This window comes from Lytechinus variegatus, chromosome 2 (genome assembly GCF_018143015.1).
Source record: "Lytechinus variegatus isolate NC3 chromosome 2, Lvar_3.0, whole genome shotgun sequence".
Taxonomy (NCBI): Eukaryota; Metazoa; Echinodermata; class Echinoidea; order Temnopleuroida; family Toxopneustidae; genus Lytechinus; species Lytechinus variegatus.
The window spans coordinates 10,576,074-10,601,237 of NC_054741.1; the positions used below are offsets into that span (position 1 = coordinate 10,576,074).

The following is a 25,164-nucleotide window of genomic DNA, read 5'->3' on the forward strand; positions in this document are numbered from 1 at the left end:
ATGAACGAAGATTCTTGAAACAAAGAGACAAAAGGTTTACATGGGGTATATAAGATTATCTTTGAAGTTGACCAACTGCTTGGAGAAAAAGTAAATGTAAACCCTTTAATCATTCTCCTGATTTTCTTCCTTCTCTCTCTAGGAGGATGATAAGATGATGCAGTTTTTGGCAGCTCACAAAGCTGCCAACTTGTCGGTAGACGACGTCATCGATTATCTTGGAGCAGACCGTTTAAATGGGCTAGATGAGAGCAGAGCAGAGAGACGATTACTCGTCCATGGTCCCAACGAATTTGAGATCAGTAAGGAGGAACCCTTATGGAGAAAGTACTTGGGCCAGGTAAATACATTTCCTCATGCATGTTTTTTTGTTCGTTCTGAATAGATTGTGCTCAAGTTGTTTCGCCTGCATAGCAGAGCAAGACTATACATACTGGTATGTATAGGCACAGTGTTCCAACGGCAGAGGCGTCATCAACATTGAAATCATAAACCAAGGTTAAGTTGTGTCATGTCATCATAACAGAAAATATATCTAGCTTTATTGTGAAATGGGTAATCAAGTATCAGTAATCATCTTGCCTGAGTGAGTTTTAAGTTACATGATCAAGGTCAAAGGTCATTTGAGTTCAACAAACAACAAATATTTGATTATCAAATTAATAGCGTTTTTGAAAAGGCATTCCACTTGTCACAAAGTGATTTATGTAATCGTTTGTTCTAAAATTATTACTGACATTGACAAGTCATATTTTGCTCGCGACTTTCAATCCGAGACCAACATGGTAAACGTTTGCCATGTTGATGTCTCCTGGGTTTTGCCCATAGGTAGTACTGTAAAAAACAGAGGGCAACATTGGCCATATTTCTGTCAGTGTGCTTGCGCAATAGGGGCCGATTTTGATCACAAATTTCAGTATTTGTGAAATCTGGTTGGAACCTACTTGTAAAGCAACGCAATATATGCGCGATGCGGCTCTCGGATCAAACCCATGCGTTAGCTGCATGGTGCATGACTGTGCGGTAATAATTTTCGTCACAATTACTTAGCAAGGATTACTTCATCAAGTTGATAAATGACCTGAAATCAGAAGTAGTGACAAGCAAACAGTCATAAATTGTTCCAAATTTTAGCTTGAATCACAAATTATACCTGTAGCTACCACTATATGTAATAATAATAATATTGACTGGCTCTTTTGGGGAACTTCAAATATATTGCCCTTAAAAGAACCATATTGCCCTTGTCTAAAGTCTCGGGCCAATTTGATTCTGTTGCAGGCAATATATTTGATGTTCCCCTCAAGTCCAGTCAATATTATATGATTATTATGCTGCAACACTATCTTTCCTAATGAATTTTCATGTATGCTTCAATGCAGTCCAAGTTATAATTAATATCCAATTGAACAAATAAAATAGTAATGCAGCTTTGTGGCTGATAAAACTAGAAATATCAGCAGGCATCTAGTTTAATTTTTTAATTCTTGTTTATAAGGTATTAATATTAATGAATTGATGCTGGCAGAAGAATCAAAGTTTTACACAAAACTATGGAAATATTATTTTCGCAGATCCTGCCGTTGAAACATGACTTTGATTTACATTATCATAAGCCTTTAGATTCCATCTTGTGAGCCTGTTTAATCATGTGTTTTTCATTCATCATGCATTTAGAATAATATAAAGTCAGACCTGTCTACATGTATACTGAAAATTGGTTTTAGTTTCCACAAAGAGCGTTTTCCTTAATTTAGAGCAATGTTTATAGATCCTGTCTATAAAGTCACCACTAGTCCTTTTTTCTGTTTCCCGTGGCTGGCCATAATAGATAGATTTGACTGAATTCATCTTAGGTTTACAGCATTTATATAAAGTTTAAGTCAGTTGGTTATTTGAATAATTGAAATGATATAATGCTTTATTTTTTTCAGAAATGACTTTAATGTAATTTTTCTGGAATGTCTTTAACTTTGAAGATGATACTACATGTACATGTATGAAAAACTATTGAATTTAGATTATGCTTCACAGAAATACAAAATTTCGATTAACTTATTTTCATGATTTTTTCATTACCAGTTCAAAGATCCTCTGATCATGCTGTTGCTGGTATCGGCTGTGGTTTCCGTGGTGATGGGCCAGTTTGATGATGCTTTCAGCATCACCATGGTAATACCCCATACAAATTGTAACAACTATCCATCGTACTTGTATCTTTTGATACAGACGTCATGAAAAATAACAATGTTTTGTATCAATGTGCAGTATTGTTCCCACCCTAATTGCTGAGTATTTTACTCAAAGCCTAGTCATGGTAAATGCCCCAAAATTCAATCACTATTCCAATTCACTACTTCATGTAGATTATATGAATGCATACCTGGAAATGGTTATGATGGGAAGGTTATAAAGTAAAAATGTGTTTTATTGGATAAATTTACCAATACTACAATGTACATCAATATTTATTTTGATTGGGTGTGATCAAAATGCATTTTTAAGTCTTGTTTTAAAACCATTTCTCGGGTATTATGTGCCGAAAATTTGAGGATAAAATCTTTGTCAGTAGCTTTTTGATATCACATTCTAACGGCTGAAAAATGCTAAATTTAAATTTTACTGTTGAATGCACATTCAATGACTGCTACACACTGGAAAGTTTAATCATGTAGAATTCATATTACTGACCCCTTATCAAAGCTTTAGCTGGGCATTAATTCTAGCGTCAGACAGAATATGTATTTATCACAAGGACATTTATGCAATTAATAAAAGAGATCAATAAAAATGTATTACTATCTATTTATTTTGTAGTGTATAGTGGTAATGGGGGGTGGAATATGGGATAGAAAGTGAATTTTCTTGTCCTCTGAATCACAATTGTATTTGTAAAAATTTAAAGCAAATTTGGTTTTTGACTATTTGCATTGATACAAAATAAGAAATAAAAAGAATTTCAGAAATAACCCTCCCTATAACATTTCTGGTTCTGTTCCTATTATTTGAGTCTGATCAGTATTTGTTTCAGGGATATAAAAACATAAAATTATTTCAACCACTATTACAACTTTATAGTACTTGTAGCATTTGCCCTCTGCTCCCGTTAAAAAAGGAACATAAAATGTTCACTGCACACAGCTTCAATGTTTGTTTTAATTTGATGTCCCATTTTTACGAAGTATTTTATTATATTTATCATTGAAATGAAATACATGTATAAAAAAACTATGTTTTAAAATGCTACTACCTGCAACATAATTTCAATGGTTAGACTTTGGCCCTGGAACATGAACTAGGAATGATTGAAAGTCATGTTTAATGATTATAAAGATCTCTTGTCTGAGCAATATAAACATATATGGCAAAATATGCAAACATATATGGCAAAATATGGATGATGGATGTACATGTATGGATAAAATGTGAACTAAAATACTTTGAAATGCTGTGATGTAGAACACAGATTCAACTAATAGACTTGTGAATTGGGAAATAAAATTAAAAATTGAAATTCATGTTTATTTTTATACAGAGCACTTAAATCCAAGTAATAAAAATGGCATAATATGAAGAATGATAGAGCTATGGATGAAAATGTGAGCAATTAGATTTTTAGTGATGCTGTGATGCTGTACAAAAATTCAGCTATTTAACTTAAACCCTGGAACATACTTAAGTGGAAATGTATGATCAAAATTCTTTGTAGCTGTAGCTCTTATCTGAATGATGTAAACAATGGGATAATATGAGTGATGGATGTTGTATAATTTGATACTTTAGATAAGGCTTGAAGTAAATGAATCAAAGTTTGGTTTATATGACATCGACTTGATGCCTCGTTATCAAGCTCCCTAAAGACAAAGTACTTTCACCTCATGTTTTTATACATCATTAGCTTCCATATTGTAGGAAGGTATAAAATTGACAATGATGAAAAGTTCAAATAATCAGCAACAGGAATTTAAACATCAGCATTAAAATAACAGAGATGAGGAAGAAAATAAAGCAAACCTCTTCTAATTATTTAGACTTTTATTATATTATTGCCATCAATTACACCTCGCTACATTATCATTCAATGTAGGTCTGTATCATGTCGAAGGAGGGAAATGAACAAGTTTTGCCCCCTTTTTCGAGAAAATCAGAATATTGCATCTTCCTGCACACCTTGAAAAAATTCCCTTGTAATGCCAATGTGAGATAGGATGGTTCCCCGGGTAACATAAAGGTTTGCTATTGATTGCAAATATAGTAGAACAATTCTGGGGCCCGTTTTACAAAGAGTTGTGGTTGATCTGATCAATCGCAACTATGGAAAGCCAGCTAGGCCAACATAGAAAATGCATGTTTGTTCAAAAAAATTCTAGATATATGAATGTATATCCATAATTTCATTGATTTCTTGACAATTCGGTGTGTTCTCCTTTGTTTACAAAGGACATTATGCAAATTTCCTGTATAAAAAATTATGACACTGATGGATTTCCATAGAGTTATGATTGATTGGATCAATCGTAACTCTTTACAAGATGGGGCCCTGATCGGCCATTTCATAAAGCTGTTCAGTATTAAGTTATGCATGTCTTTACGCACGACTGGTAGCCATTTAATATACTAAATCATACACCTCTGGCTATGTAGCTGACTTGATCTATTAAAGATAGTATAAAGTTAGATCAGTGTTTTGAACCAAATGCACATGTAAAAAAAATCTCCTTTGGCCATTGTCATAGCGAATGATCGCAAACCTTTGCATCCAGGTGCATTTCCATAATTTAATATTTCAGTCCACAGTAAGTCAGAATATTTATTCTCTACGTTATGACCGTTTAAGCTTTTACAACCAAAGTACTTATCATACTAATGTGATTTTTAAATAAAAATTGAATAACAAATCAGGAATAATATGACTTGAAATGTATCAGGAATGTGCTTGCTATGTAGTATATACATTTATTAATGTTTGATTATCTCTTGTTTTCCACCAGGCTATTACAATTGTTGTGACAGTAGCATTTGTACAGGTTTGTACTCTTTCTCATTTTTGTGTGTGTGTTTTTTTTTAATGATGCTATGTTAGAATGGTTTAAATAGGATTATGTGTATTATATTGTTAATAAACCTTTATTCATACATTAAATTTCAATATACTTTGGGCATGGCGATTTACTGTAAGGTACATTTCCATATTTCTCTAATTATATTTCCTAATTCTCTTCTCTTCTGTTTCTGTATTGAAACAAATCTCTGGTCATCATTACTCTGAATGTGTCTCCATCTTTCTTTGCTCCTATATCACCCTCTCTTTATTCAAACTTTTAAGGTGTTGATTAAATGGGGAGATATATCCTGGTATCACAGGAATAATAAATCATGATTTTGAATTGATGGGTACATCAATATTCATTGACATAACTTTGTGTAAGATTTGAATTAATATTCTTAAATTGTATTAATCTACCAACCCCTTCAATATCCTACTGTGACATTGACCTCTCTTTTTCATTTTTAATACAGGAATATCGCTCTGAAAAATCTCTTGAAAAATTGAGCAATATGGTGCCGCCTATATGTCGCTGGTGAGTGGTATAATTTCACAGAATCTTAGTACATAATTAATTTTGAAATTCAATTTATGGAAATTTTCTGGCCTTAAGAATCTAAATGTAAATCTACCACCCCTCTCTGATACACGTATGTTTTTATTTGTATTTGAATTGGCCATATGAGCATTTGCATTACATATTTTATCAAATTTTATAAAATGAAATTTTGATGTAACACAATTTTAATTTATATCCTTCATACCACAACTGATTTGGGGCATATGCATTAATATTATCTAGTTAATGAAGCAGAATAGTACCGGTAACATGAATGTTTGAGGGGATTTTACAAAAACTAAAGATATATATGCTTTTATGGAGCACTAATAACTGGCTTTAGTAATGTGGCTGTACTACAGTTATATACAGTTCTTTGTCACAATCCCAGGATCAGTAAATTATTATCCTCCATCCATTAAAGCTGATGATTATGTACAGTGTGTGATTCTCTATCTCTTTCAGCATAAGAGACGGCCAGGTGAAGGAGTTCTTGGCGAGGTCGTTGACCCCTGGTGACCTCGTTCAGCTGTCCATCGGTGACAGGGTTCCTGCAGATATGAGGCTGATTGAGGTCAGTCAACATTGTGCAAAGTATTCAGAGTTATTGATCATGAATTAATTTTCATGTATCTCACTTGATTGAATATTCCACTCCTGGTTGCCAGCATTATGTTGTGAGATTAGTTTGAAAATCACTGATGTTGTGTGAATTGGTCATATGGATTTGGCCTACAAGCAGTTTGGCTACTTCTGAGGTAGATTTTCACCACATTGGCTGAATGCATTTGGTCTCCTATCAATTTGGTGTAATTGTTTGGTTTACCCTACAATCAAATGCTAAATGGTAATTTCCACTACACTCTACTAATTGTTGTACTCTTTGTCACATGAAAAATTTTAAGCCATAAGCATTTCATCTCATCATATATAAACTAAGGGGGTACTAGTATAGCTGAACTGAAATTGAGACACAGTGGTAAATGTGCTACATGACATTTAGACCAAATGGTTAGTGGTTGAATTGATAGTAGATAAACTATGATAGATCATGTGGAATGAGACCAAACAGAGAGAAGACCAATCTGCAGTTTACTGTGTGAACCTGACCGACTCAGTCACTGACTTCTATACTGTGTGTATGTTGCTCACACAAAACAATGATGTACAACAACTTATGATTATTAGTAGTCGTGAGGTTGATGCTGATGGTGGTGATTATGATGATGATGATGATACTGATAATGATGCTAATGATGATGATAGTCATGATGATAGTGATGATGACGATGATGAAATTGACTTACGATTATTTAAATTTCAGGCCATTGACCTTGCCGTGGATGAATCCAGTTTCACTGGTGAGACCAAGCCCAGCAACAAGACCACACAGATTGTGACCAAAGAGAAAAACGGGAAGAGAACCACTATGAAAAATATTGCCTACATGGGAACGCTTGTCCGAAATGGCCATGGGAAGGTCAGTCAAATAAGTTTCATTATAGTAATGTCACACCTCTGCTTTAATCTTGAGAAATACAAACAGTGTACTAGTTATTACCATGCATTCATCACTATTTCTCGTTCAAAGTGATTAAAAACCTCATTTGAACAGTTTGGTTTTCCGGGGATCACGCTTGTAGTACTGATTAATCCTTATTCTTCTCTGTGCTTTGGATTCACTGATCAGTTAAATATTTCGTTCATTTTTCAATGCTCACTCAGGAGTGTATATACATGAAGGCCTGTAGAGAAAAGTAAGTCGTGGCCATCAAGGAAATTAAAGTATGAGTCTCATGATAATGAAAGTTGGTGGCATAAGCATTTAAATCACACATAGATAAGAACAATTCATTTTTCTATTCGTACAAAATCTTATTTAGGGGTACAGAGCTTAATTGTTACCATTGAAAGAAGTACATTTCATCTTTGGTCCATGCCTTTGTCAAGCACTCCTTTTAAATTCAGTATTCCACACACGCTTTATAGTAGCTGCTCAAGACCAAAACTAGTTCCTGGATTCTATCTCGGGATCCATCGTTCTGTTTATGTAGTCTTACAATATACGCCCAGTAGATTTTGTGTTACATCAAATTGTATTTGCATGAAATTTCTTGATATTCATAATTATTTTGTTTTTCATACTCAGTTTTTCCCATCAGGCCTGAAGCACTTACAATGTTAATTGTTTAAAATCAAGGACACCCTAGCCTTTTTTTATCTTGGGCATATAATTTTCTGTGCAATACTACATCATGCAAACCCTTCATTCAAAGAAAGTGGTCTGCATATGTAGCCTAAAGTCCCCTCCAAGGACGTGTGTAGAGAAGGAACCTCTCCGCAAGTGATATTGTACTAGTCTTGTGTGAAAACTCACTTGTTGATAATAGTTTCAATCAGGCCCTGGAGACTACATGTTAGGGCTCAGGGGGGTAAATAAAGAAAAACTAATGTTGTTGGTTTTTATTTTTTCCAGGGAATTGTTATAGGGACAGGGGAAAATTCAGAATTTGGAGATATTTTCAAGATGATGAAAGCTGAAGAGGTAAGAACAGAATTAAAATGGTGTCTTCAATATTTGTAATTATAGTGATAGTGTAGATTCATAGGCCCATATTCTGAAGTCCAATTTAAGCCTGTGATAGAATTATGGGAAGCCAAAAATGTCAAAGTTTTTGTGAACAATGTATGTTTCTTTTCACCACTTTTCTCTTTCACTATGCTATAATGGCAAAGAAAATTGATTCAGTTCTTTTTGCTAGACAGTTATGAATGATCTCATTAACAGATGGGCTGATATATTCTTAGAGATTTGTGTCACAATTGGCTCTCCATAGTTAGATCATAACTTTAGACCAGAGTTTATTTTAAACTAGATTTCAGAATATGGGTCAGAGAGTGCTCACATCAGCCAAAGATGCTCGTGGTGGAAGCTCAGCAACAGATCTCTTGTATATATCAAGCTATAAATATCCTTTAGAAATCTATAAATATACTGAATTCAACAAAATTTTCACTATGCAAAAGTTGCATTACCCGTCAAATTTCACGGCTACATTCCGATTGGGCTTGGTGCTATCCTACTTGCTGCTTCGCTCTATAACAATTTAAGGGACAAGCCCGATCGGCTCAATACTCACAGGAGCTCTTGCAAATGAGGACACCAGTCCCCAATAGGCAGCCAATCAGGCCAATGAGTGATGAAAAAACAATTTGTTGTTAAGTGTCATTGAGTCGTTCTTGACCTCACAGACAATCTGTCTCAATGCTGTTCTATGCTGTGAAAGCATGCTCAGAGCTCTCAAAGAATTTCCATGTTTCTGTAGTAATTCCTTCTAGCCATCTATTCCTCTGTCTCTTCTCCTTCTGCCTTGTATTTCCCTAGCATGATGCATACAGTGTACAAAAAAAAATCATTTTCTGAATACAAGAGCACAGTGATGGTAATTCAAATTATGGTTCATATAATTATAGGCATGCAACTTGTACATGACTATATTGATTATGATTATATCCTACATTTTGATTTGACTGGACGGCCTTTGTGAGACTGCACAAACACTATTTAAGCACATTTGAAAAGAAAGATTTTACTTTAAAATCTACTTCTCTGATCTTCTTTTGTTGTAGGCACCTAAAACTCCATTACAGAAGAGCATGGATAGTTTAGGAAAACAGCTCTCCTTCTACTCCTTCTGTATTATTGGATTTATCATGTTCTTGGGATGGTTACAAAACAGAAAACTGCTGGATATGTTTACCATTGGTGTCAGGTAAGTATAAAAGATGGGTTGTGATGAAATACATCCAACTTAAAATAAGCATAACCTTGCATTCCCTGATTGAAAGTCCCTATTTTTCCTCACTACAGAAAACAAACATTTCACAGATTGTCCCTATTTTTCCTCTCTCCAGAAAACAGAAACATTTCACGGAATCTGCAAAGAATGGAGAATTCAAGGAATCTCCTGGAAAATGCTCTTTTTCAGACAAAAAACTTAGAATTTTTGAAAATTACAGTCATGAAAAGCAATGTAAAATCCAATAAATAAAAAACCAAGATTGTCACCATTTACAATTGTTTATCAAAGGTTTTGTACATGTCACAGAAGAAGATAGAATTTAGTGTTTGTAATACCAAAGAATGCAAAACTGGCATTTTAGAAAATAAAAAACGGAGGATTTTACACCCAAGTTATACTTATGGCAGAACTGCCAAAAGTTTAATGTGAAGCATATTTATTTTTCGCTATAGGGGAAGGCGGGGTAAGTTGAGCATAGGGGCAAGTTGAGCCACCAGCCCCAGGCCAATAATGAATGAGTCAGACATTGTGGTGGTGTCATGTATTGATGACCCATAGCATAACCCCTAACCCCACCATATTGTTTTCAACTTTGAAACAAAAAGTAGTTTTTTAGAGGGAAAAATATGAATTTCAGCCAAAAAAGTAAAAAAGAGTGTGAAATAGATAAGTGCTTCATAAACACACACGTCTTTAAATATAATAAAGACACGATAACAACATTATTAGTCCAGGTATGGATCTTCATTCTTGTCATAGTCTTTTATATGATGGATGCATAATAAATGTGTGGATACAAAATTATCGCACTAAGTTCGGACTGGGGTAAGTTGAGCCAAACAGCATGGGGCAAGTTGAGCCATGGTAATTCCTATGGTAATGTATCTTAAAAAACAAACAAACCATAAAAATTGATTGAAATGCTGGCTGAAAGGAGCAAATTTACATGACTGCTCTTTTCCTTTTAAAGGATGTTAGTATTTATAGAGAATTAGCAAGTGAAAAGACTTTAAACAAAAAATTGACATGCTGGTTCTCTCCTCATACATTTTGTACATAGTTTTTGTGGCTCAACTTACCCCAGAAGGTGGCTCAAACTTACCCCATATATGGGGCAAGTTGAGCCATTTGACATCGTTTTTTTCAAAGGTCACGATGACTTTCAGTGTGGGGATAGAAAGTTATATACAGTGCGTCCCAGAATAAACGAAACCGAGATTTAGCGATCATTTATCATAACTTAATCATAAAAAGAATAGACAAATGACCTACCAGTTTAAAGCTTAGAATCTCTTCTTTCATCTGATATTACTTAGGTTATTTCTTATTCACGCATGAGTGAGCAAAAACAATTTGAAGAAACGATACCAAAAACTCATTTTGCGGGGGTATCTGGGTTTCAAAAAGAAAACTACATTTCTGGAAAGTTCAATATCTGCTCTTTAATTTGGAACCTAAATTACAGAAAATGATCAAGAAATAAAAAAGTTCTGGTCATTTGAAATAAGGCTTGTATTTCCATAATTTCATGAGATAAACGTGTTTTCACCGGTTTCCCACAGAAGCTTTCGCATGGTGAACAAAAGATTTAATGCATGGCTGATCGTCAACAAAACAGAGTGTCGAGTGAGTTCGAAAGCCAGCCTGGCGAACCTCTTTATTTTATGAAATTATTGAAATTCAAGCGTTATTTTAAATGACCAGAACTTTGTTATTTCGTGACCATTTTCTGTAATTTAGGTATCAAATTAAAGAGGAGATATTGAACTTTTCAGAAATGTGGTTTTATTTTTGAAACCCAGATACCTCCCGCCAAATGAGTTTTTGATATCCTTTCTTCAAATTGTATTTGCTCACTCATGCGTGAATGGGAAATAATCTAAGTAATATCAGATGAAAGAGGAGATTCTAAGCTTTAAATTGGTAGGTCATTTGTCTATTTTATTTATGATTAAGTAATGATAAATGATCGCTAAATCTCGGTTTCGTTTTTTCTGGGACGCACTGTATAGGTGGAAAATATTTCAGAAGAATTAAATTTCAAGGCAAGGTACTTATTTCGACAAGATTGTTAATCATATCAATTCTAACATGCAAAAAGCAAAAACTGTCACAACTTACCCCGCCTTCCCCTATGCTGTGACGATGTCCCTATGAATTGTGCATTATACATGTGCTATGCACAATGCAAACCTTTTCTGAAACTATTTGCCTTATGATAGTCCATTTCTGCTATGTTTTGCTTCTTTCTGTAGTCTTGCAGTCGCAGCCATTCCAGAAGGCCTGCCCATTGTTGTCACGGTAACCCTTGCCCTCGGAGTGATGCGCATGGCTAAACGAAGTGCAATAGTCAAGAAGCTACCGATTGTAGAAACATTAGGTCAGTTCATATTAAAATCATACATTTGTTTTCAGCATTTTATTAACATACCCAGTTGTATGTTCAGACAAAACCGACATTTCAGGAACTTTGCCACCATATTTCATAAATTGTTTGAGAGCAATGTGAGACAATATTACAATGCATAAACTTTTGATGCATGTATGTTGAGAAAACCCGAATCAAAAGTTGATATTTTTATCTCCTAAACATTCCAGAAATCAGACCCCCCATTTAATATAATTTTGATATGGTACGTGCCATCAGACTTATTACAGAGATCATTGTGTTACGAAATTTATAAGGGTAAATCTAAATTTTCATTAGCGGGGGACCATGAAAAATTTGTTGACATATTCAGATTTTTTTACAAGCAAATAAAAAATGGACCTTACTCAAAACAGACTCCGTTTGCCTCACTAAAAATCCAACATGCAAAAAGAAAAATTCTTATACATATAGGCTCTCACACACAAATGGGATGGGGCATGGCTCATCAAAGGGGGATTTACAATGTGCAGTTTTAAGTGGCAATCCCTATGATCAACTTTTTAAAAAATCTAAACATGCCGTGAGCTGTAAGTAATAGCATACATCAAAGTAAGTTGTGCATTAGTATGAATGCTACTTAACAGTTTGGAATAAAATAGCAGTATATGCATTCTCTTGTGAATGTAACAGATATGTCAAGTTAAAAGATGGTGTGAGATTTTAGTCAGGAAAACCAGACTTGGCGTAAGATTACTGTGTATATTAGGCTATGATACAGGCATGAGAAAGAGATTCAAGGGATGAGTAAGGGTCCCTTATATGGGAGTCTTACACGTACTGCATGAGACTTGGCCTGTCTGATATGACTTTGCAATTCAGATGATGCAGCAAATTTGATGGGTTGGTTTAATGATATCGTGGCCTTGGATATTACAACCATGATTTGAATAATAGTTATATGTACAAACTATAAAATCTATTGCCAATCTGAAAGACATTATTTGTATTGACTCATTTTATAGATTGTTTATTCCGTAAGCAATGTTTTACAGTAGCAAATTCCATTCCTTATCTTTCTCTTCAGAGATTAAAGGCCCAGCCTTTTCTTCATGTTAAAAATCTTGAGCCTTTGTTGTATATTCATAATAATTTATTTCATGAAATTATCTGCAACAGGTTGTGTGAATGTCATTTGTTCTGATAAGACTGGAACTCTAACTAAGAACGAGATGACGGCCTTAGTGATCCACACCTCTGATGGCATACGAGCTGAGGTAATGTCACCTCTTTCACCAAATTCGTGGAAAATCAAATCTGGGGCGTTTCACAAAGATTAAAGTTTCCCCTAAATTCCCAATTGTGTGTGGTATAAAACACACCACTGCATTGGTCAGATCATATTAAGGGATATGCACACTAATAATTGAGATTGCATGTTAGATATCATGTGCACATCAGCACTTAGGCATGACTTTAAATTATACTCAGCTCCTTGTGAAATGCTTCCAGGTTGTTTTACACCCAAAGTCAATGTGTCATTGTCATTTTAGACAAGAATCCTTTCTAATATACATTACATATGTCACTTGAAGAAATATTCAATTACAAAGATTTATATATTCGGGTCTGATAATCAATATGATTTTAAATTTTGATATCTCATTATTTAACTTTTGAAAAGATCATTATATTTTTAACAGATATGGATTGCAGCATTTTACACCTTATTTTAAGTATATCATTTACATCAACCTGCTTTTCCATTTTTTTTTTAATTGACCCTCGAATGGTCATTAAATTGTAAACATAAACCATTAAACATGCATGTACCAAGAATTGCATGATTATAACTAATCAGCCCAAATAACACGGCAACGACAAACAGCATTTACAAAAATCGTAACGTAGCAGTAATGATAATCTTGCTGTATAAACTTTGATTAACAAAGCAGCATACTTTAATGAAAAGATTTATGAAAAAAGAAACAGGATCTTACTGAACAATCAACATTCCCTAACAATTTTGCCCTTATTCATCAAATTTATCTAACTTGTTAAGCCACATTGCCTCTCACTTTTTTTGTCTACAAAGAAGAAAAAAACTCCTATATTTGAAAGAATTATAATTGTTGTTTGGTCTAGACAGTTTAAAGCAGTTTCTTTTTTCAACCTGTTTGAACTTCAGCCTATATAATCAAGATGTCAGTTACAATGGGATCACATTGCATTGTATATTACCAGGAAATAGTTGTGTGAAATATACAACAACAAAGGTAATGTACACATAAGGAATGGCAAACATGTAGAAATCTACAAGAAATCAACCAGTGAAGGTGTAAACAAGGAGGAATGTAATTTACAATGTGTATTTTTGGATTTGGAGCAGTGCAATGATTGGCTATGAGACACAGGCAGTTGGTAGTTTATAACAGTAGCTTATAACAATAATTTTGATAGAGACAGGGATTGTTTCATGAAAGGACCTGATGGATGTTGTAGTCAATATAGTCGGTTCTATCCAACAATTACCATAGTAAAACCAATCAAAATCAATATGAAAAAATGTTAATGAAACACTCTGTTGGGTTAAAGGCAGTGATTGGCTATGAGATACATTTAATTGGTAGCTTATATCAGTAGCTTACAACAAACATTCTAACTCAGACACTCAGACCCATTATGTCATACATGCATCTGTGAGAAAAATATCAGTTCAATTCAGTGATTGAAATCTTTATCACACAACATATTGGGGAGTGGCTTGCATGTGACTTCACATAATCATAGCTCAAACAGTTCATGGTTCTCTTATTCTTTGATAAATTATGTCAGACTATCGTGAATATGTTTTTTCTCATTTTTGCTTTTGTTTAAATAGATTTGATATGAGAGTAGTTTTGTTTCACCTATTTTGTTATCTCTTGATGTTTTCAGGTGACTGGTGTTGGCTACAATGGTGATGGGATGGTCTTAGTAGATAATATACCTGTATTGGGTTATCAAGATCCCTCTATAGCTAGAGTAGTAGAGGTGAGTTTAAAAACAATTATTGCCTCTGATCTCTGCTTTTTCGGTATAGTAATAATCCACTTTGATATAGCATGTAATATATTACCATGGTCATTGTATTATGGCTTGCCTGCACACAATATACTGTGGAGCATTCTAGCAAGTGGCTAGGAAAGTGCTTCTATTGTAAACTACACATATAAGGGAATAAATATATTGTTATCGATAGAAAGACGTAAAAAAATTGTATTAGATTTAAATCCGTAGGTTTTAAATCACTCCAGTTACTTTGAAAAGCAAATATTCTTGCCAATTTACAGACTTTATACTAAAAAAAAAAAAGAATATTGGAAATGTTACCTCAACCAATTGAAGTTGAAGTGAACATTGTCAGACATACATGTATGCTTGTAATCATATATCTATCACAATCGAAATTCTTATTCTCAATTACTGTATTAACTACATTCTCTTATTTGCACTTTCTTTCTTGACAGGCATCATGTGTATGCAATAATTCTGAGATCCGAGACAATGTTTTATATGGACAGCCAACAGAGGGAGCCCTACTTGCCTTAGCAATGAAAGTAAGCAGAAACTACCTACATATATGATTGTGTAATGTTGTTTGAATGAACTAAACAGCAAAGGGTTACAGCAGATATACAAGATAATGAAGTATGGCGTTATGTATTTTAAATTCTGTATAAATGGAAACATATAGAGCATTCATGATGTGCTGATGAGGCAAGAGATAATAAAAGTGAAAAGAGTATTAGATAATTTAAGAAAACCCAGCTAAAGTTTAGTCTAGGGTAAATAACGTGAGTCATATCACAAATGCGTCTCATGTTTATTCATTTTATGACGTTTCCTAGATGCAACTACACCACTCTCGGAGTCGATACACCAGACTTTCAGAGACCCCATTCAATTCAGAAACAAAGTGGATGGCAGTCCGCTGTCGACCTCATGACCCCACCCCTAACCAGCTGCCTAGCAATGAGGAGATTTTCTTTGTGAAGGGGGCCCTGGAGCGGGTTCTAGGGAAATGTCGAACTTATAATGTGGAGAACAGATCCGAGCCTCTGAATAAACAGAAGATTGAGGATATTAAAGAGGAAGGTCGTCAAATGGGTGTGGCCGGACTAAGAGGTGAGGAGAATGAATGGTTGCCACGCTCAATTATGACTTATTTTTAGTGAGGATAATTATGGTGGTGATGATGATCATATGGAGAATGATGATGATAGATAATAGAATGAAATAATAAATAAGTGGGCAATTCTATAAAATGATCAACTCTTTGTGAGTCAGGACCCTGGTCATAAGTTGTTGTTTTGCCTATGGAGAGCCAGATGTTACTAAAATCTTTCACAATGCAGGCCCAATTCATCATCTCGTTTGACACTTGAATCATTCCCAACTGTCTTGGAATAATAACAAATATTTTACTTCATCATTCAGGCACAAGGAAACAACATAGGAAATATAAGAAACATACAATATAAACCAGATATTATTTTATAGCTTCCTATAATTCTCGCACAGACAATGGTCTGTGTTATACCTGACTTCAGAATAAGGGCCTGTATTCTGTGCCTAGCTCACCCAGGCCACCATACATTGGTAAAAATGAAAGTTTGACTGCTGTATGAAACCCTTCGAGAAATGTCTGTATAGCCACCTCAAGAAACATAAAACATATTCATAGAATGAAGAGACCCAGTGGGTGTGTCATAAAGCTGTTTGTAAGTTAAGAGCAACTTTAAGAACGACTGGTGATCCTTTCTTATGTGCTAAATAATCACCAATGAACATTTAATGGTGAATATCATTTACCACAAAAAAGGATCACCAGTCATTTTAAAGTCACGAAGTTCCTTATGAAACTGTCCCCTGTTATTAAAGAAGGAATCATTTTGTTTGATTGAATAAAAAATAGCAAAAGAATGTAAAAAAAAAAGACTATGATGGAATATTCTTTCCCACCTAGTTCTTGGGATGGCTGTCGGCACAGGAATGGAGAACATGACTTACCTTGGCATGGTTGGAATCTTAGACCCTCCTCGACCCGGTGTAAGGGAGGCCATCATCACACAGGTCAGCAGTGGTGTAGCACTCAAGATGGTCACCGGGGACTCCGCTGAAACGGCCATTGCTGTCGGTAAGTTGCAGTTTGGATTTGTGAAATGTCAAATTGAAATTGACTGTTGCTTGCAGGATGGCATAAGAGTGAAAAAATGTTACAAATCATACGAATGATGTAGATTAACGTAATTTGAGCTGTAATGATGATCCTAAAATGAGATCAAACAGAATCCAATGAAATGACCACTTGAGGTATTGGATGTATGAATCATGATGGTGTGCTGAATGCCTCTGGTAGAAAATGTGTCATTGTCTAGAAATGAGCAAAATAAGCATGGCTTTTATACTTTCTGCTGGATGTTGTTCATTTTTTTCGAGCAAATTTCCATCTGTTCAAATGTACTCATGATATGTGTGCTTGATCATTTGCACAAAGCCTCTGAGAATGATCTGAGCAATGTGGTGATGCTTGAAGTATACTGCATGTATGTAACACAATGAAGCACCATCAAACTTCTTGTAAGTAATGTACAGATACTTTGCACTTCATAGGAAATCGTCATCTGTTCATTTTCTTTCTTATTTTAATGTGTTTTTCTTCAGGTAGTAGACTGGGTCTGTATGCCAAAGGTTCTACAGCATTGTCCGGTGAAGAAGTAGAAAGCATGGAATTCATGGAATTGACCAGGATAATCAATCAGGTACGAGGGTGTGAAATTCATATAGTAAAAATCAATGATGCATTCTGGGAAAGATGAAAAATTTTTCCACCCTTCTCATGTCATTTAGGAAGAAGTGTACAGCATTTTCTGCATAAGCCCCCATATTGAAAACATTACTAAAGATATTGAAAAGTTGTGCCGATTATTCATATCTATATTTTGTGTGGCCCCATGTATTTGTATATGTGTGAAGTGTGACTGTTTGGGGGGCATGTATGGAATTTCTTTGAATTAAAAGTGTTGAAATATTAAATTGGAGATAAACATTTATACATTCGAGACATTGCACTCCTATATAAGTCAATACATTTTATCATCATAGCACTAAGCACTTGATGCTTACTTCTATAAATGAAAAGATCCTGATTATCAAGCCCTTTGGAGAGGATGTCAAGCATTCAGTACCATGGAACTTATTTTTAACCTACACTTTTGGTAGTGAGTGGCTAAAACAAAATAATCATGTAATTCCTTAAACCAATGACAATTAAAGCTATTTCTCTCCCTTTACCACCCTACCGGTCTCTATCTGTCACCCGTTTGGTTTGGAAATAATATTTTTTGTCTGTCTTTATTTCCAATTAGGTTTCAGTTTTCTATAGAGCCAGTCCTCGACATAAACTGAAAATTGTCAAGGTAGGTGATTGAAATATCTTGCTTTCATAAATGCATTTGCATGTTGCACATTATTTTTTTTTATATTTGAGACAAGATTTATAACAAAGTGGGGAACACAATGTACTTTTTTTTTTTAAACTTGAGATTTTACTTATTCGTCAAAAATTCTTAGTCATATATTTACATCATTTGATTATATATGTGTAAAGAAAGTAGTATTTTCCTCAAATAGAGTATGCTTGTAGAAACTATGAACCATTGATGTTACCCATTTGAAATGCCAAATCCCCAGCAACTTTCATATCGTATGATCAGTGCTATTACAATGGTGGTCCATGCCAGTTAGAACCATCCACCACCCAAAAATGTTCAAATAGCACTTGATGCATGATCATGCTCGCTTGACCAGGGCCTTGTAACATATAGCTTTATAGTGACTGATTATGAGGCTTATCTCTATGATTTATTGCATTGATTGTGTATGATCAATTATAAAAATCAACTCCACAATCAATAAGCTTTATGTCGAGGGGCTCTGCATTAATTTCGCCACTGACCGAGAAAGTTATCTGAAAAATCGAAAATGATATTCTTAATAAATTAATCCATCTTGTTTTGGTTCCCATGACCCCCTGTTGCAAGGTGTTACGTTTACTTTCCAGCCACCATTAAAAAAAATCCCTGATGACATCACTGAACATAATCTATCTCAATCCAAATAGGCATTACAGGCTACTGGAGCTGTTGTTGGTATGACTGGTGATGGTGTCAACGATGCCGTGGCTCTCAAGACTGCAGACATCGGTATCGCCATGGGGATAACAGGAACCGACGTCAGCAAGGAAGCAGCGGACATGATCCTTGTTGATGATGACTTCACCACCATCCTATCAGCCATTGAGGAGGGAAAAGCCATCTTCTACAATATCAAGAACTTTGTTCGATTTCAGTTGAGCACGTGAGTCTCAAGTTCTGTAGCTTATCCATCATGTGCATAGAGATTTGTTAAAGCAATATTAGATTCAGCTATCAAATTTCATTTGAGATGTGAATATAATTGCAACCCTATACAAATGTGAATGGGACAACAGTAGTTGGACTTTCATTCATGAGAGATATTTACAAAATGACAGCTACTTAAAACTGTATATCAAGTGACAGGATTTCATGTAAAATAATAAAACAAATGAGCAAGCCATGATCATGATTACAGAAAGATTTAAAAATAGCATTGTTGCATTTAATGATTCTTAATCATTCATGCATAACTGATCACAATTTTCATTCTGGGGAGCCTTCCAACAAAAGTTTCCAAACTCAATTTTTCATTTAATATTTAATCAGAAATAAATGCCAGACAAGGTAACGATCACAAAATGAGTTCTTACAAAGTCCAATAAAATGACCACCCAAGTGTTTGTATGTATAAATAAGTATGTTCCAAAGGGTTTTTGAAGAAACTGTATAATTGCTCAGAAATTTGCAAAATGAACATGACATTACAGACAGATGTAGGGTCTTTTTTCCAAGCAATAATACACTGTCCCACATATGATTATCTGTGTTGGTTATCTTCAGTGTGATAATTTTTCAGCCCATATCACAGAGTTTAGTTCATGTAATTGTACCAGATCTAGATCTTGATGATATTGTGAGGTCAACCTTGGTTTTATAGGCTTTTTCATGAATTTGGTGTAAAATGCAACTATATCAATTCATCTTTGAACTTAAATTTGATTTACAGGAGTATTGCTGCTCTCACCTTAATTGCCTTATCAACCATGCTAAGCTTTCCAAACCCATTGAATGCCATGCAGATTCTTTGGATTAATATCATCATGGATGGACCACCTGCACAAAGGTATGCAAGCAGCGTTGATTTATTTATACCTGGGCCGGTATTCATTTTAAAATATTGATTTTGTAAGCATGGTGGCAGTGTGTGTGTGTGCATATGATGTAGAAGTAAAAGACGCCAGACATTTGTGAAGGTGAAGATATACTTAGGAATGAATGGAAGGACTAAAATTTACCCTAAACATTTGATATCCAGTAACTGATTCCATTTTCCCACAAATTTATCAAATTGATCTTGGGCACAAAAACTTTAATGTTACAGTAACAACTTTACAAATTAATGCTTCTGAAATCCTTTATTTGATTGGTTTATAGCAAGTTTGTTGCAGATATTGTGCATTTGTTTCTGTAACAAGTCTTTATGAAATAGCCGCCATGAATATGAACTGGACATGAAAACATAAGACTTTATTTCCCCCTTTTCTCTTTGTTTCCTACTTTTCCTTTATTTCCCTGATCAGTCTTGGAGTGGAGCCTGTTGACAAGGATGTGATCCGGAAACCACCTCGCCAGGTGCGAGACCCTATGATCACCCGATCCCTGCTGATCAATGTCATCATGTCTGCTACTATCATAGTACTTGGTACCCTATGGGTGTTCTGGAGAGAGGTGAGCTTTATACCATAGATCAGCTGAAAGATAGCATTTAGTTCTGGGGCCCATTTCATAAAGAGTTTCAACTTTGATATCTTTTCCAATAAAGGCAATAACATTTTCTCCTTCTTCTTCTCCTTCTCCTACTCCTCTGTCTCCTCTTCTTCCCTTGTTGTTAGCAATTCTGAAACAGTGAACCTGTCATAGTTTTTTTGATATTTACAAAGGACACTGTTCCACCTCTTGTTCAAGGGAACTGAAGTGACGGTAGCCTGTTAAAGGGTCTTACTTTCAAATTGTTCTGTGGGTAGGTTGACAAGTTGTCCAATGATGAAGAGGCATCACTGCTCTACTTGCGAGTATAGGGAGATCATTCCAGTGAGAAGGAATACTGACTCTGATGAATGCCTAAAATTCTTTTGAAGCTATTATTTTGGGCTATGTTGATCTTTGAGGCTTCATCAACATTGAAGTGAAGAATGGATGATCCATGGCGCATCCTGGGGATACAGAATACCATCCAGAGCTTGTAGCACAGATAAGGGGAAAACCGGATGCATAAAGCCCGTACACCATTGAGGGCATAGAATGTTTTGAGCCGCTTGGACACAATATCTTGGGTGGAATCTATGCTGTTAGAGCTTTTTTAGATGCCTTGTGTGGAGTTGGGTTAAACTGTTGCAATATGTTGGTCCTTTGGAAGGGGCCAGGGCCCGTATTCCATAAACGAGATAAGCATGCTTAAGTAAAAAAATCTAAGCATTTTGTCTTATTTTCTGTCTAAGATAAAATTCTTAGCCAAAATGCGTATTCCATAAAGAATTGGCTAAGAATTTTGTCTTAGAATTTGGCTAAGAGGTTTTGCGCAACTAAGACAGATATAGGATGAATGGCTAAGTAACTTTTCTTAAAACTGCAGATTCTGTATTTCATAAATACAACATGGCTAAGAATTTAGCCCTAACTTTAAGACAGCTGTGAGTTGTCTTAATTGTATTAGTTTCAAGGTAATTCAGACAACAAAATTTTAGAATTTATACCTATATTGCATTTCGAGCTCCTGCCTCATTTTTTAAACCGATTTTCATAAAATTTTGAACACACATTGGTCTTAAGGTAAGGAGGTGGAAGATGTTTTTCTTTTTCAGAAATTGTGTTGCCATGGTAACAATATATTATGGCCAAAATTTTGCCGTTTAAAATACTTCATTAATTTACTACCAATTCTCATGAAAGTTGGCTCACACATTGGATTTGAGGAAAAGATGTGCAAGACACATTTATGCATGTGTCGGAAATTGTGTTGCCATGGTAACGGTATATATTGGCAAAAATTATGTATAAATCTTGCTGTTCCAACTACTTCCTCAGTTTTTAACCAATTTTCATTAAATGTGGCACAAACATTAGCCTTGATGTGAAGATGTGCAAAACATATTTTATGCCTATATAAAAAATTGTGTTGCCATGGTAACAAAAAAAATATCAAAAATAAATGAAAATCTTGTGATTGAATTACTTCATCAGTTTTCAACTGGTCTATTCTCCTAAAATTTGGCATACACATTAGTCTTGAAGATGTCTAAGACATATTTTTTACTGTATCAAAAGTCGTGTTGCCATGGTAACAACATATAATATATGAAATTAGGTGAAAAACGTGTGGTTTGAACCGCTTTTTAGTTTTCAACCAATTCTTATAAAAGTTGGCTCACACATTGATTTTGAGGTATAGATCTGTAAGACATAGTCTATATTGAAAAATGTGTTTCCATGGTAACAGCATATCAAATCAATAAATGTTTAAACAGCATGATGTGGATTAAACTACTTCTTATTTTATGACATTGGCCTGTATGCTCATGGAATGCAGGTTTTGCGCTAAAATAATCTGCAAGACACATTTTCTCATTCATCAAAACATGTGTTTGTATTGGTACATGTAACTGCAAACATCTACGCCAAAATAAGATTAAGACAATGGTCAATGCTAAATTTTGTTTGGCTACATGGAGAACTACATGTACATGTAGCTGTGGGCTTAGTTCTAGCTTTTAATTTTAGGGGGGGGGGGCTAGGCCTCTAGATCTCAAACTACAGCCCCTAGCTTTAGATGTAGGCCTAAGCCTAAATCAAGATCCTTTAGTCCTAGAAATAATCCAATGCTAGATCCCTAGCTCACTTCCCTTTTCAGGCCTAATGTTAGATGAATAGATCTAGACTAGCCTACATTTACTTTTTTTTAGAACTAGAATCTATATTTTGATAGAGTCTACAAGTCTCCACTCTAGATCTCGACCTAATACTATGTAGGCCTACACCTAGATTGATATAGTTAGTTGTACTTCTAGATCTAGATAGGGTGTAACTTTTAGTCTTAGTCATTTAGTCTAGATTAATCATCTTTTTTTTAATAGAAAAACAAATCTGATACAAGTCCTTCTCAGTTGTGCTCGGTGTCGAACCTCGTACATTATTGTGTCTATCCTCTCCTCTATTTTCTCTTTCTCTCCTGTCCTTATCCGCCTTCTTATACCACTTATTTACTTACGGCATCAATCACATTTTTTGCGCATTATATTCTTTCCAGGTCATTTCATATATTTTTTCTCCTTATACACATCATTGTATCCATTTTGCTTGAGTCCACGATTGCATGTGTTTTATCTACGTTCAGCAGCACCCATCTATCCTATCAGGGCATTCTCCCCTTTTTCTTTTTTTTTCTTCGAGGGGGGGGGTGGGGATATTTTAGGACGGGTTGTTTTGTCCTATACAAACTATATTTTTTTGATAACTTCGTATTTATTTTGTGAGTATTATTTATCATTTATTTATTTTTTTCTCATTTGATTACATATATCTGTATTTGTACTTTGTTATTGGTTGTGTTATCTTTTTTTGAGGGGCCCACATTGTACATGCATTGCTTTTTAGTGGGTCCCTCCATTTCCATCTTAATTAATTTCTATTGAAAAATAGTATACTTAGTTAAAACTTCCAATGTGTTGCCCAAATTGTGTGTTTTTTTCACAACATGTGTATTATTATTTTTGTTTCTCTGCAACGGATACAAATACTTATGTTTATATATGGTATACAACTTGTTTTTGTTTGATGGAAGTGAAATAAATAAAATTGAATTAAATTGAATAGATCTAGGCCTAGATCTACGTTAGAGATTCTAGATCAAACAGTAGACTAGATCAGCCAGTCCTAGCGTTAGGGCTACCGGCTAGAAATAGAATCTAGAATGAAAAGAAAAAAGCATAGCTATACTAGGCCTAGTAATACTAGGCTAGGCCACCTAGTCTAGATCTAGTAAATTTATATAAAGCTAGGCCCCAGTCTAGTCTGAGCGGTTGGTCTAGGTTTTATTTCAGGCCTGTTTTCTAGAAACCTTAGATCTAAACAAACTCCCCAAAATGTATAAAATAGAAACTCCTCCAAATCTAGGCCTACATATAGATATATAGGCCTAGGTCAGGACTAGATCTAAGTTTTGGCAAGCAATGTATAGCGATGGGTACTCTAGCACTGTAGACATGAATAACCGTCGTTTCTGGGAGTTATTTAAAAGTTTCTGACATATACTGTCATATCACCTTGGTGAGATTAAGGTCTAGGCCAAAGTAATATTACAATTAGACTGTCGAGTGTCGTATTCGTAGACGTAGTCGTAACGTTAGTTTAGCAAAAAAAAAATCGGAGACTGAAATGAAGCTTTTGTTCTAACTTTACCTAGTCAGATCTATTCTAGTCCTGCATGTAAATCTATCCCTGTCCTAAGTAAGGCTAAGCCAGACTAAGTCCTGAATGTTGTTCTAGGCCTAGACCAATACTGATAGGCCTAGTAGTCCTATAGGCCTTGGTTTTTATGTACTTTATGTAGCTTCAGTGTCGGTTGCTCCACTATGTCTATGGCACTAGACTAGAGTCTAACAAAGTTGCAGCCTTCATGTCTCATGAAAATAAAATAAAGTCAAAATAATGTTCAATTCTCCTCCAAACAGACGGATATTATAGATTTTGGGCCTAGGCTAGATCTAGGCCTAATGTTAGACCCAAGACTAGTCTCAAAGGTTTTCCCTAAGGGGGCCTACATGTAGGTCTACTTAAACTGAAGTTAAGAGTAGAGATGTCGAGAGGAATATTTCAATTTATATTTTGACAAATACATGAAAAGTAATAAATGGGACTGATACACAAAAAAACTGTGCAAGTCACTCGGTTTGGGATTGAAATGTTTTGGTAATTAACAAAAATATAGATAATTTGAATTGAAAATTCTTACCATATATGGGTAATGAATGCTCTTCTCTTACTACAATAGTTGTAATTAGTTTCAATAAAATCCAAATTTTTAAGAAAAAACAACTTCTGTGACATTTTTCCAAGTTTGTTGCAGTCACCTCTGCAGCAATTTATCATTAAGAAGGTCACTGAAGGTCATAGACTTTGAGACTTTGGCTTAGCCATATCGCCTGACTTGA

General features: G+C 34.9%; 1 protein-coding gene across 2 annotated transcripts in view; it reads left to right on the forward strand.

Moving 5' to 3' along the window:
• The window catches only part of LOC121407286 (calcium-transporting ATPase type 2C member 1-like), a 36,729-nt gene that overhangs the window by 8,146 nt on the left and 3,419 nt on the right, over positions 1–25,164 (forward strand). For both annotated transcript variants that reach the window (XM_041598271.1, XM_041598270.1), the window contains 19 exons: positions 143–340; positions 2,083–2,172; positions 4,992–5,027; positions 5,521–5,582; positions 6,072–6,180; positions 6,931–7,086; positions 8,083–8,151; positions 9,237–9,379; positions 11,665–11,789; positions 12,957–13,054; positions 14,715–14,810; positions 15,287–15,376; positions 15,668–15,944; positions 16,786–16,956; positions 17,484–17,581; positions 18,188–18,238; positions 18,943–19,178; positions 19,965–20,081; positions 20,539–20,686. In XM_041598271.1, coding sequence (XP_041454205.1) covers positions 143–340; positions 2,083–2,172; positions 4,992–5,027; positions 5,521–5,582; positions 6,072–6,180; positions 6,931–7,086; positions 8,083–8,151; positions 9,237–9,379; positions 11,665–11,789; positions 12,957–13,054; positions 14,715–14,810; positions 15,287–15,376; positions 15,668–15,944; positions 16,786–16,956; positions 17,484–17,581; positions 18,188–18,238; positions 18,943–19,178; positions 19,965–20,081; positions 20,539–20,686 — 2,370 coding nt within the window. The remainder of the gene's footprint in view (positions 1–142; positions 341–2,082; positions 2,173–4,991; positions 5,028–5,520; positions 5,583–6,071; positions 6,181–6,930; positions 7,087–8,082; positions 8,152–9,236; positions 9,380–11,664; positions 11,790–12,956; positions 13,055–14,714; positions 14,811–15,286; positions 15,377–15,667; positions 15,945–16,785; positions 16,957–17,483; positions 17,582–18,187; positions 18,239–18,942; positions 19,179–19,964; positions 20,082–20,538; positions 20,687–25,164) is intronic.